Source organism: Lactuca saligna, chromosome 1, assembly GCF_052625555.1.
Source record: "Lactuca saligna cultivar CGN05327 chromosome 1, ASM5262555v1, whole genome shotgun sequence".
NCBI lineage: Eukaryota > Viridiplantae > Streptophyta > Magnoliopsida > Asterales > Asteraceae > Lactuca > Lactuca saligna.
The window spans coordinates 3,410,098-3,424,371 of record NC_136417.1 but is presented as its reverse complement, the minus strand read 5'-3'; the positions used below and the strand labels follow the sequence as shown (position 1 = coordinate 3,424,371).

General features: G+C 36.0%; 1 protein-coding gene across 1 annotated transcript; it reads right to left on the bottom strand.

Annotated features, from left to right (window-relative positions):
- Positions 1-4,491: 4,491 nt before the first annotated feature.
- LOC145030796 (uncharacterized) lies at positions 4,492-10,219 on the bottom strand. Its single transcript, XM_078979253.1, has 5 exons — positions 9,272-10,219; positions 8,341-8,482; positions 5,981-8,257; positions 5,218-5,773; positions 4,492-4,908 (listed from the first exon to the last, which is right to left on the bottom strand). The coding sequence occupies exons 1-4, from the start codon at positions 10,174-10,176 to the stop codon at positions 5,252-5,254; spliced, it is 3,846 nt and encodes a 1,281-aa protein (XP_078835379.1). The 5' UTR covers positions 10,177-10,219; the 3' UTR covers positions 4,492-4,908; positions 5,218-5,251.
- Positions 10,220-14,274: the final 4,055 nt, after the last annotated feature.

The window sequence follows — 14,274 nt, the reverse complement described above, 5'->3', positions numbered from 1 at the left end:
ATAACTCTACTTGTTTCGGATGGTGTTTAGGGTTTTTTTTTGGAATAACTTTTGGTTTTTAACTTTTCTAAAAAGTGAAAAAGATGTAAAGAAAAAAATATATGGATTTTTATTAGTTAAGAAAGAGTGACCATTGGTCTTTTAAAGCTAAATTTGTCAAATATTGAGAAGTATAGTTCAATACATATCGATGGAAGATAAACGGGCAACAAGCTGTGCTGCTAGCTATTTTTGGATGACAAAATTAATTCTTTTGAAAACAATATTTGTGGATTTAGAAAATATGATATTAGAGTGTATCGTTGGACTCTGTTGAGGAGCTCTACCACCTCTTGTGCGAGAAAACTAAATGTATCCAATACAAAAGGTACAAACACATGTTGATTTTCTGTACATACGTTCTCGTGCTTTGCCACTTTGCACGCAGCGGCTTTCAAAGCGACATGTCGTGCTGTGAAACCCCCACTCAAACCGACGAGAGGAGAGACCCCAGTAAGATCCACACACACGTGCTTTCCTCCTATTCATCCAAAAACCAAAATGTCAAACGATCTAAGTGTAGATCTTCCATCCTGCGGGTCCGTCAAAAAGTTCACTGATGCTTCTTTCTTCGCAGAAATACGAGCACGCCGACAAGCATCAAAGAGCACATATCTAACCACATCATGTCTGTACTTGAAACCAGGGAGCTATCTACAATGAACTGCATGTTCCCCAAAGGTATCCAAACATGCCTTGCGGCAAACTGGGCATATCCCGTCAATTGGGAATAGAGGAGTCATGAGTCGGTAACGAATGATAGTTTAGTATTCCACATGAGACATATGTTGGCCAAGACCATCAATAGAGATAGTAGCAGAAAATCATGGGCATGAGGTGCACAGAGACACTCAAAAACTAATTTCTGTATAACAATCATGTCGAAGTCGACTTCCATATCTTTGATGATTTTGCTAAAAATGGCACACGACGATGCTTTTTAGGATTTAGGGGGTGGTGTCCTTATTAGTGAAACTGCTACAGTCGAATCCCATAATCGTATCGCGAAGACGAGTCATAGCACATAGGTAATCGGAGTTCATACCACATATACCACTGTCATGTAAGATGTGGTCTTATAATGGCCAAGATTGAGTCATCGAGGCTACAAATGCATAAAAGGAAACCTCGTATGCCGAGTACAAACCCGAACTACCGAAACGAATAGGTTTGGAAGCCAGACGCCACTAAATGTCTCCAAAGAAGAGGCCTCTATATACCACCATATCCTCATTAACCTGCGCAATCCTTTGTCAAAGAACAAAGTTGCCTCTTCTATGTGCACCGACTTGCATGTCCTTAAACCAAAGAAAAGTTTTGCAATGCTCATATATGATCGAAGCAAAAGGGGCTCGCTCTGTGGGCCACGTAGTTGTGGAATAAAACCCATCAAATCAACAACATTAACCGCTCTCTTCATGGTCAGCCTGCTAATAAACCATGTATATCTGCTAATAAATCGACACGAAGCTTCCTACCATCACAAGAGGACCAAAAAATCTCCGTTTTCTTGATATTCAACTCAAGACCCAAGCCTGGACCATTCAACCGAATAATGTTCAACACTCTAGCTACCTCTTCTGAATCCCTAATGGCAGTCCCATCATCCAGATACCAAGAATGGAGAAGGAGCTTACAATTCTCTCTAATCTTGTGCACAAGAGGGTGCAAAACAAGGGCAAAAAGAAGAGGGCCCAAGGGGTCGCCTTGTTGCACCCCAGTGGCAGACCATATATGTTGGTCTCCAATATAAAGTCTCGTTGCTTGCCCGTACAAGAAATTCACCCACAAAGAAATAAAAGGGTACGTTCTCTTAACCTCGTGGAGCAATGTTGATCTATCCACCAGATTAAAGGCATTCGAGAAATCCATTATCAACATTACAAGAGACCCATCAGCATGGTGTTCACTTAACACCCTATTAGCATTGTAAAACAGCCTCAACACCCCCGGACTTACCAACCCCGAACTGAAAAACATTAAGGTACTTGGCCATTTCTTTACCCACACCTTTCATGGCAACCTTGGAAACCAGGCGTCTACATATAGTGCCTACTGCAATTGGACAGATCCCGTTGTCGGGTTTAAGCAAAGGCGTAAGCGGAGCGAATGCAACAAACTCTGCCAAAATGGTCGGACATCTTCCCGCTAACCATAAATTAACCACTGAAGTGATAGCACGTATGAGATCTGTGGCTATAACAGACCCTTCTCCACAAATGGCATCCAATAAGTGTTGAGCCCTCAAGCCATCTCTCCTGCAAGAAGTTCCTTTAGGGAAAGATTTGATGCAACCAAATACACAGTCAAAGTCTGCTACAAGGGGAGGTTCAGAAAGTATGGGGCTCGACATGGATGGGGGTGACCTGAAAGGGTGTTTGTCCTCCAAAGCTTTAATAGTATCACCATTATATGGCGCAACATCCGATGAGCATAATACTTTCACAGTTGCGGTAAAATGTCTATATGCAACCTTACGAAGACATTGCCTGATTTTGGTGTTACTTGATGTAGACTCCTTCTGAAGGATGCCTCCACCCTGACCCATGGCCCCAACATCGAGATTGTTCAACATATTTTGAACTAACTTCCTGATACCATCATCTTTCTCCCATGTATCCACGAACTTCAGGATGGAGCTTTGTTGTAAGGATTTTCTATTCTCAGACCTACATTCTTGTCTATTTTTGGGCCTAAACAACTGCAGTGTGCAGCGAAGAAGTAACAAACAAATTCATGCATCAATCGGGTCAGGTTGGGCAATCACCTTATAAAGAGCAATTTTCAAAGCTTGAGAGAAAGCAAGGCGGCAACTATGGGGGATACTCTTGACAGTAGTGATATGCGCTTTAAAAACACGATCAAGGAGCCCAACATCAAAACCAAACCTCCAAGAGCATTTGTCACCGGCTCTTTAGTAGACGGATTTAAAATACCGACAATGTACCAACTCGAGCCGTCTGCCCCTGTAACAAAAATCACACGACCATCCGGGTGATGACAATAACGGCTAAGAGCATGCAAAGTCATACACTTCCCACATATCTATTAACCAAGGCCTTCAAAGTTTCTTCCACTGTCATAAATAAACCAACATCACTAGATAGAGCTTCACGTAAAACACATTTACAATCTTCAGTAAGTAGATGATGTCTTTTGATGTGTGAAATCATACGGCTAATCCCCTTACTTCCCACTTCACCATTTGGGCAACAATGGAAGCTTCTGAACGAGCACAGACAAATATTACTCAAACTTGTAGAAGAAGAAGTCATACAAAAGAACAAGCCACGAGATGAAGCTTAAGCTATGAAGCAATATTTAACAAGGAAGGAAAGGAAATAGCACACCAACACGTTGTTGGTGTGCACAAGGAGCATCCAAACTAAGCAAACTACATTATCTTGAACAATAAGATTGCAACAAGATGAAAACTGTTTTGAGCATTTTATCAAACACCTGGTGGGCAACAAAAATAGCTTCTTGGAATTTCATCTTCTTCCATTGAAACATCAAACATCTTCTATTTCAATCCCCTTTTGAGTATTACAGTTGACTCGTTCTTGTTGTTTGATTAATTTTGTACTTACAACTTCAAATTAGTATCGATTTTGTTCTAATTTTCGAGCAAACATTCAAAAATCAATTGTTTAGTGATATGGTTAGAACTTTCTATTTTCCCTTTTCAATGAAAGCTTACATCCGTTAATCACAGGACACAAAGACTTTTTGGGGTTTCTCCTTCTCTGATTATAATCAATTTGGCCTCGATGATAGAGCGAGCCGATGAAAATGTTCTTCCATACAAAAAAAATAGACACCGACAGGTTGTACGACAGATACTACAACTCAGCCGATTCTCTACTGATTGTTTGAAGCTTTCCTTCATTGATTCTTAGTGATTCGTAGAGCTCCAATTGTCAAAGCTATTGATCATCATAAAACCTAGACATTTCTGTGAAATCGTGTAGTTTGAAACCAAAAGTGAGCAAGCCAGTAGGATTTTCAAGCTCAAAAGTCAAGAAATGCAACCCAAACATTTTTTAAAAACAACTTTTGGCTTTTTTGTCTCTTCAAAAGCTTAACTCAAAAAGAGCTTTCACAAAAAAAAAAAATTAAACTCAAAAAGTAATCTCAAACACCTTCATATTAGGCTTTTGTGATATATTTTTTTAGTTTTTAGTATATTTGTGATATATTTTTTTAGTTTTTAGTATAAATCTAAACAGGTAGGTTTGTATTAACCCCCATCAGTTTTTTGGCCGTTTTTTTCAAGTAGTTAATGTTTTTTGATAACATAAAGAAAAAAACATTCAACTTTTAAATTGATATCATTTATAAATTATACAGAATCTGGTATAAGAGTTTGTTATTACCACTTGTTCTAATTTCAAAAAAATTTAATGAACAAGTAATAGAAAATTCAGTGAGTTTGTGGCAAAAACTGAGCACTCAATTAAATTTTAATTTTCAATTTAAAAATCAAATTTCAACATAAAGAACTTGAACCCTACAATCAAAACCAAACTAACCTTACTAAAGTTCTAAATAAAACATATCTTGGAAAGAAAAAAAAAAAGACTGGTTGGTTCCCCATCTTTTCTTTTCGTGATGTCCTATTTATCCTTAAATCAAATAAATAAAACCCCAATTCCACCATTTATCCTCACAATATAGAAGAAGATGAAAATGTGAAGCTTTTACTAATACTAACTTGTGTCTTTGCAAAGAGAACCATTTGATAAAAGTCTAAGAATGTTTGAAATAACTACACATTAGAACCAGCTTTCAAGAAGCATATACCAGAATTGAGCAAAATCCATCAACTGCTGATAATTAGTTGAAGCAGAAACATCCCTCTAAATTAACCTGTAAAGGTTGAATATAAGAAATGCTACAATTAGTGACTCATTTGCTTAAAGAAATGCCACCTCTAAATCAACCAATAAAGTTTGTGTTTGAATGAGATTTTTAAATTGTGTTAACTTTTTTTAAGTATAGTCTCACCAAGAAAAGAAATTGAGCATGCAATGCTATAACGGGAAAAATTCTCAAAGTACAATGCCTTAATAAGAAAAAGCTCAAAAGTATAAAGCGTCAAAAATGAAATGTTGTAATTGGGTAAAATTTTCAAAGTGCAATACTAATAATAATTTCCACAAAATGTCTAGAAGTTACCTTTACGTTGTTTAGGAAGTGAAAAAAAACAGTTCTATAACAGGTTGACATGTCCTGACATGCTTGCAGTGCAAGATGGACACAAAGAACCAATTCCATCTTGTGTTCCAGAAACAGAATGAAGCTGCTGGAGATGGAATTCATTTCTACACCATGCACATACACTTGTAATCTGCTGATGATGATTCCTTCCACTTCCACTTCCAGATGTATTTGTATTTGGCATCATATTCATGGTGGTGTTTTTTCCAAGCCAAAATGAGGAGGAATCAAACTGTTGCTCCATTGGCATCTCCACATTCACATTCACATTGTATGGAATTGGATACGCCCCCCTTGAATCCCTCCTTTCAAGTGCATGTGCATGTGCATGTGGATTGTGTTGTGATCTACCTGCAGTTAAGAAACTGAATTCCAAAGGCTCAGGTCTGCTATTACTATTACTATTACTATTACTAGTAGTAGTAGTAGTAGTAGATCTCATTCTCAACCCACTCGCATCAAAACCTTCATTGTATTTGTACCTTTCATCCAATCTAAACTCTCCATCTCCTGCCTGTCATTCAATCAAACATCAACTTCTTGTTACAAAAATATGTCTACTTTTTAAGGTTAAAGCCAACATATCGCAATGTACTTTTATATATTTATTCTAGCTAAAATAGTAACCTAACTTTTTCTTTTGTTAAATCAATTTAGCCCATTTAGTCCGTTTCATTTGTAGCCAAGTTTTTTAATTTCAGATGGCATAAAAGTAATGTACCTTTTCCGACATTATATTGAAGGAGTGAAAAGAGCTAGGGTATGGTATCTGGGCATGTGAGGAAGAGTTGGATAAACCACTTCTCATTTGTTGATTTTGATTTTGATTTTGATTTTGATTTCCATCACCACTTTTCCACATACCACCACCAGCTACAACTTCTGTATGACTCTGGCTTCCAAAACCACTACTAGTAAACTTGTTTCCTGAATTTTTCAGATCCTCCCATGCTCTACCAGGGTAAACAGTGTTACCCTGATTTTGAAAGCTACTACTTTTATCATTACAACCAAGGTTAAATAAGCCTCTTCCCCCTTTCAGATCATCCACCATGCTATTGTTAACCATACTCAAATTAGTATGGACACCAAAAGTTTCATCCATCTTAGATGGAGCTACAAGATCTTTCTTCTGTTCAACTCTAAGGGAATCTGGATACAGCTCATGAGGGTTCCCAAAAGCAAGACTCAACTCATTGCTGCTAATATCTCTGTCTTCATCAAATTTCAGCCCACCTAACGATGTAGAATACATCTTATTCTCAAAAATATCATCTGATGTGTCAGCAATGGAGAAATGATCAAGTAATCCCCTTTCTGAACTCTCTTCCTGTTTACATTCCTCCATGGCTCTTTCATACAAACAATCTTGAAAACCGAATTCTTGATCATTTTCAGATGGAATAAGTGAGCAGAATTCAAGATTGCTTCCCAAAGATGTAACTGATTCGTTACCTTTTGCTTCATTGTTCCTAAAAGTATGGAAGTCGTCTAATTTATCTTCCTCTTGTTTATTTGAAGGAATTTGGGGTTCCTCCATAGTAGGAAAAGAAACATCATTTCCAAGATTTTTATTTTCACACTCTTCCTCCTGCCATGGTGACAGGGATGGACCAAAGCTGCCAAAATCATTTGTCCTGAAATCAAATTGCCCATCAAGTCCAGAACTTGATAAACCAGATGAGAGTTTATTTACATTATTGAATGTGTCAGGAGCAAGGTTATGAACAGATGGAGAGTCTTGTTTTTGGGGAGATATTAGGGTTTCACTATTGACAACTTTAACTGGATCACGGTTTGTTTTAGTAGAAAGCTTCTTGACTACAGTTGCACCATCTTTATCCAGCCCAAAACGACCAAGGAAAAAAACAGATGATGACTCACCAACAGATTTCTCCTTTTCAGTCGCCACGTCATCAGACTTAATGTCAATATCTATATCCATTTTTGCACCAAAACAGTTTTCTTCAATTGTTTTTACTCCAGGATTGGGCAATTCAATACTAGCAGTTGTACCAACATGATCTTTACTGCCCATCTGTTCAGGGATGGAATCTGATTGGTCAGGAATGGAATCAACAAATGTAACCCCGGTTTCAGAAACTGGATCTTGATTCATTGCATGATCAGAAACTGAATCTTGATTGATTGGCTGATCAGAAACTGAATCTTGATTGCCCACTTGCTCATTTGGAAATGAAGAAAGCATAAAGCTTTCCGAATTTACACCCAGATCAAGATTGGAATCTGACTTATTGTCAACAGGATTAACATGGGATTCGCCTAAAGTTTCAGTGTTTCTGGTGTTTTCATTAATGGACAGGGGGGTTTCGGTTTCATCGCCTAATAGTTCAGATTGAGAAACAGAAACAGAAACATCAGGATCTTGATCTTGATCTGTTTGAGAAACTTCATCATTCGTAATACTCTTTTCACCTGAGTTATGACAGGATTCTTCAATAGAGACACCTCTATCTACATTACTATTTCCATCCTGTTTGCTAGGAGACACAATGTTAAGGTCATGAGAAACAGGTTCAAGGTTGTCATTAGAATGTGCATCATGAGTCTCAACTACAACATTGACTCCAGAAGAAACTGATGCTAGAGACTTATTGTTAGTAGCATCAGTCATCAAATTAGGATCACAATCCAATTCTGTAGCTGGAGGAAGTGATGGTTCAACTTTCTCTATTTCATTTTCCACATTGCATTCAATATGCTCATTAACTGGTGTAACAAGTTCAGATCTTTTGGTGTCATGAGCTTCCACCTGGTGGACCAATAGATCATTTTCCCCCTCAAAAGTCATTGAGCATTTTAGGCACTTGAAAGGGTCTTCTACTTGTACCTCCATTTCATCAATGGTGACTTGCTCCTCACATTTTGTAGGTACAGGTGGCGCTGCTGCTGCTGGTGTTGGTGGTGATGAAGATGATGATGGATTGTCAACAGGGCCATCTGTTTTGATGTCTTGTTGTATAACAAGATCCATAGCCTGTCATAAACAACAACATAAACCAACTAGGAAAAGGGAGGAATCGAAAAGGGAAATTAGAACACTTGTAAATAACAACTTACATTCACAGAAGCTCCTTCCAAAGCAAAATTATCAGAAGTGTTAATGTTCACATGACTTTGTTTCTCCGAGTTTTCTTGTTTAACAACAGAGGTCAAGTATGCGGATATTTCTCTGCATGACTCAAACTGCCGACCACTAGGACTGAAATCAAGGTAAGTAAATTATGTGAGAACCATGAAGACATTACATTCACAAAGTTGATCTAAATGTAACAAGCTAATAATTGAGTTTTGTGTTCATATGATAGATGATGGTAACAAGAACATCTAGTAAATGTTATTTTAAGTGTATTAAAATAATTTTAAGTACATTTGTCTTGTCAAGAACTCAAAAAATCTAAAGAACGAGAAAACTGTGCATAGATCCTATGCCCTTTTCTCCCAAATGTCCCACCAACTTTCACTCCACAAAATAGGCTCTGTGAACGATCTCCCTAAAATGAAACCAATTTGATTATCTGCAACATATGTCTCCATTCTATATGTCTTAACCTAAACTTGATAACAGGTTTTCAAAGATTAATGGCATGACTCAACTTGATTAGGACTGTTCTCAATCTATCAAGTTAAAGTTGTGTACAGAGTGAGAATTTGATTAGGATGTTAGCAATGTTGCCATTGGAGTCTCAATTGTGAGTAATTAACCCAAATCATTCCATGGTTGCAACCCCCCACCCCCTGTTTCTCAGTTTTTATCACCTAATCAACTAGAAGAAGTGAAATGCAATGCATGCAGTAAGTTCTATCTCCCATTATTGGTTCATCAACCAAATGATTTCTTTCTGAAATTACAATATAGTTGTTTGAAATGATACATCTATATCCGCATTTACTTAATGGAACAGTTGGCAGCATTGATTAATTTTCAGTATACACAAGATCATCAACAAGTGTATCATATATAGCCTAAAAGCAAGGGAGAAACCAAAACCTTAAGTAGCGTCGACAGAATAACCAAACACGGCCTTCTTTCTTTTTGATGCAGAGACTCAGCTTCCAGCCCTTGGGCAAAACATCACCGAATTCCCTTGCATCCACAACCCTCCTCTTCCTCCTCCTACTCCCCCACTGTCCATTCATACCTCTCAGAAACCCTAACAAGTCATCCTCCGTCGACATTCCCATCGTCCTCCTCCTAATCTCCGGGCCGTAGGGATCGTCTAGTCCGGCAAGTGTAGCCATATTGACTGGTACACCACTATCATTTACTATTTCTCTATCCATCTCATTATCATATACAACGACTTTCTTAACCGTATTATGCCGAATTCTCTTGGCGGTTGGGGGACGAAGAAATACCACATTCTCATGCTTCCGCGGTCTCCCTCGTTTTCTCTTTATCCCTAGGTTTTCAGTACTCAAAAATTCAGGCACAACGGAATTGCTGTTGTTTTCGGCTTCCATCTGATCTACATCCTGGAAATTCGGGTCTGACTTGCAGAGTTGTTTCAACATACGGATGATTTGAGAGTTTTCCGCTTGCTCTGGGTCATTAATGTTGTTGGAAGGGTGCGCATGAGACGCCCGGAGGTGAGGTGTGCGTCGGTGAAGGGTGGTGGTCTTGGTGGTTGTGGAGGAGGACTCCGCCGAGGCAAGACGGAGACGAGAGTAGGTCTGTTTACGGCTACCGGCGGATTCATTGAAAACGGCGCGGTTAATTTTGGGGATAACGACCTCGTCGCAGCGGTTGGGATCGAATGAGGAGTCCGACGATATGGAGAGAGTGTAGAGTTCTGACTGGGAGAGGAGGCGGAGATCAACAACTGGGACCGAATCCAACCGGATAGCAGGACGCTCGGTGTCGTCAGCCTCGGCGGTGGCAACCGTGGCGGCCATATCGGAAAATGTGTTGTGTCAATGGGGGCCGAGTATATGTAACGTAGATGAACGACATTTTTACTACTTTAACCTTGTCCCTGTTATATCGAGAAAAACAATTGTTTTTTTTTTTTATTCCGAATACTATCAATAAAACCTTTAATTTTGTAATTTTCTAACAGTTTATTTCTCTTATAATTTTTTTTTTTAGATTTTACCCTTTTATTTCGACTTTCTGATTCAATATATTTTATTAAGTTTTTACTAAGAGTGTTCTGTATAAAGTGATCACATCTAACCGTATATGCAGTTTGAAAATTTCGTATTTATGGTTTTTATTTTCTTCAAACTACAATATGCATTACAATTTATTGTTTTTAATTATGAAATCACTTTTTAAACCGCACCGCATACATGCTTTGCAAAACATGTAGGCATCAAAAAATATGTCCGTCCAAAAGAATCACGAGTCAAGTACTTTGTACATGGTTTCATTTGGACAAAAGTGTCTGCCATAAACCTTGGTATGACATCAATTAAATATTGAAGGTACCTCACTAAGATTAATGCATCTTCTCAAAACTTGATTAGAGCAATGTTTCAAAATGCATGATTCGTCTCACATAGTCACATATATTTTCTCGTTTCTTTCATCATCTTATCATTTGAGTTTGTATGAATTTAGGAGGGAAGTCTCTAGTCACCAAGTAGTTGACTAAATCAAGATGTTATGTAATTATTGTTTGAGTAGCAAAGTGGTTTTCATCTGAAAAGGAGACTTTTAAGGGTATCGATTCTTCATTATTGATATTTCTGCTCAAATGGTTTGCCACTAAGTTTTGCTTGTCACTTTTGTCTCTAATTTCAATGTTAAATTCTCGGAGCAAGAGTACCATCAAATCAATCTCAGCTTTGTATCATTCTTGGTTATTAGTTACTTCAAAGCTACATATCAAAAAAAATACCACGATTTTAGCACCTAACAAATATTGCTTAAACTTTTCCATGGCAAACACAATGGCTACAAGTTCTTCCTCTATGGTAGGATAATTATGTTGGGCATGGTCTATGGTCTTTAGTGCATAATAAATGAGTTGTGGGACCCGATCCTTTATTTGTCCCAACACCTTTCCCACCGCATGATTGCTAGCATCACATATTATTTCAAACTGTAAGTCCCAATTTGATGGTTAAATTATTGGTGTGGTGACCAACAGTTCCTTCAATACCTCAAAGGCCTTCTTGCATGCTTTATTAAGTAATTTTCGACATTTTTTTTGTAGTAGTTATACATCGATCGAGTGATCTTTGAGAAATATTTGATAAAGCAGTTATATGAATTTGCATGGCCAAGAAAAAAAACCACAGCTGGCATATAGTATTAGGATAAGACAGATTTAATGACATCAATTTTGAACTTGTCTTTCTTAAAACCTTTTGAAGAGATAGTGTGATCGACTTTGTTGCACCATAAAATGATATTTTTCATAATTTAAACGATACTTATCTTAATACACCTCTCTAAATTTTTGTCAAAATTTTCAAACACTCTTGAAAACAATTGTGATACAGAGTGAAATTATCAATAAAAACCTCAATTATCTCTTCAATATAATTTGAGAAAATGATTGATTACCATAGGTTCAAAAATCAAACTTTTAATTAGAGTTTGAAAATAATGATTTTTGAAACGGAATATGGTTTCTAAAATCTGAACTTCTGACACAAAGCATCTTCGAAAAAATGTCATATTTGATTTTTCAAACTAAGTAAGATTTCCAAAAATGTAATTTATCATATAAATACTTTGAAAATTACATTTTAAAAAAATTCGGACACAGTTATGGTTTTCAAAGCACTTTTTAGTGAAAGATAGTTCAAAATTTTCGAACATTATAAAATTTATTGAAGACACTTCCTTTTAGTATATGTAAGGGCGTATATTGATATCAATCCACATTCTATATTTCTTAACTAAGTGAGTGGTTATCAAAACTTTCTGGGATGTACTGGGATATACATATATTGTTTTCAAATATCTCGACTGAGAAATTATTAAAATAACAAAAGTCATCCGGTCAATAAGAGATCTCGAAAGTAATTTAAGGGAATGATCTGCAACATGTGGTATGAAATGTTGAAGTCACAAGTAGTGGAAATTCGGGCTTAATGACAAAGTTATGCAGACTCATATCCATTCTTACCTATAATTTGGCCAGCAGGGAATATGACATAAATGCCAAGAAACAACGGGTAACTACTAACTTGATCTAAGCAAATGGTAAAGAAGAAAACAATAGTATCAAAGATTTAGGAATTTGTATCTACTTCTTTATTCGATGTCGACTCCTTTGTAGATTAATCTTTTACATGAGATGTCATTGGTCTAAAAGTAGCTATCTATTCCTAGATTTTTAAAAAAAAGTTTGCAAGGGAAATCGTTGTAAGTTGTACACATTCATTATGACTTGTTAAATTAAACAGTGATTTATATAAAAGAAATAAAACAATTATATAATCATTGAAGAAGTTGCTAATAAATAACACCAATTAAAGGAAATAAAATCGTTATATAATAACACCAATTAAAGGAAATAAAACAATTATATAATCATGATTTATATAGTGTCCTATTTTTATTTATTGAAGGTTTCCACTACATAATAAAGTTTCCTATATAATTTATATCGTCGACCAAGAAGCCTAGTAATGATTTTCTATGCTTTTTTCGATAATCATTCATGTGAAACATTATCAAACAAGAAATAGAAAAGGTTTTTTATTTTGGGTTTTTTTATTTTTACACTCCACACTATTTATAATAAATACTCACTCCACTCTATAAATTTAGATTAGATTATGAAAACTACAAAACTAGTCTCCAATAAAGTGTCTATTAGCCAAATTTCTCCTCATGCCTCCACATTTCACAATTTCCATGCTTTTTCATTTTATTAAAGTTATTCATTTTTTGTTTCATATTTTCCCAAAAACTTATTTGTCACGGAAAAGACTGAGAATTAGAGAAAATAAAAAATCTTTCATTTTCTATTCTTTCAAATTAATAGTTAATATATATATATATATATATATATATATATATATATATATATATAAGAGAGAGAATTAGAGAAAATAAAAATAAAAAATATGTTTCTTTCGGAAAACAATGTAATAAAATCTTTAATTAATAAAAATGATTAGTTGAGAGTAATGATGTCTAACCTAAAATATATTAGAGTAGCGTGGAGTGTCCATAATAACAAAACATTATTTTTTAAAAGTCTCAGATCCCATGAATGAATGGTCACATCTTTCTTAGGTTTGGATGAGACAATCTCTTGCCAAAATGCAATTCCAGCGCATTGATTGCGAAGAATGTCAGCAAATAGATCCAGATTGTATAGGATTTTTTAACTTCTGTTATCAGGAGTAATTCAGATCAAGATCGTGTAGGATTTTTAACTCATGTTATCAGAAGTAAGACTAGAGGAAGTAGAGTACGATAAAGATGATATGACGCTTATGTGGCATATGGAACACCGCCCTCTGTATGCGGTTAGGGGAGTGCGGCCATTCTTAGGGAGCGCTCCTCTCACTCACTTATCCTCCCTCTCTCTATCTCTTTATTCTTTCTCTTTCCTCTCTCCATGGTATACCACTCATTGAGTGTGGTAAATTGAAGCTCATTCCCTCCAGCCTAATTCGTTCGTATAAAAACATCATGTCATAGACATACATGTTTTATTCAATGACATCGTTTCTCTTATTTTGATAATGTCTTGAGCATCTGGATTTTTTATCATATATCAAAAAAAATTATATTAATAAAATACAAAACATACATTATTATTAATTAAAGGTACATCTTTTCGAACACGTCAATCATTTTCAAACAAATTCTTTTTCAAACGTGTTTTTGTTCATGATTTTCTAACTTGTTCAAAATTTTCATACAAGTTCATGATTTTCATAGATTAATGTTCATGATTTTCTAACGTATTCAAATTTTCCGTTAAATTTTTTTTTTTTCATACTACCAAAAACAAAGATTAACGGACATCTGATTATGTAAAACAACAAAATGGTAAAACTACACATGGTTTTTTCTATATT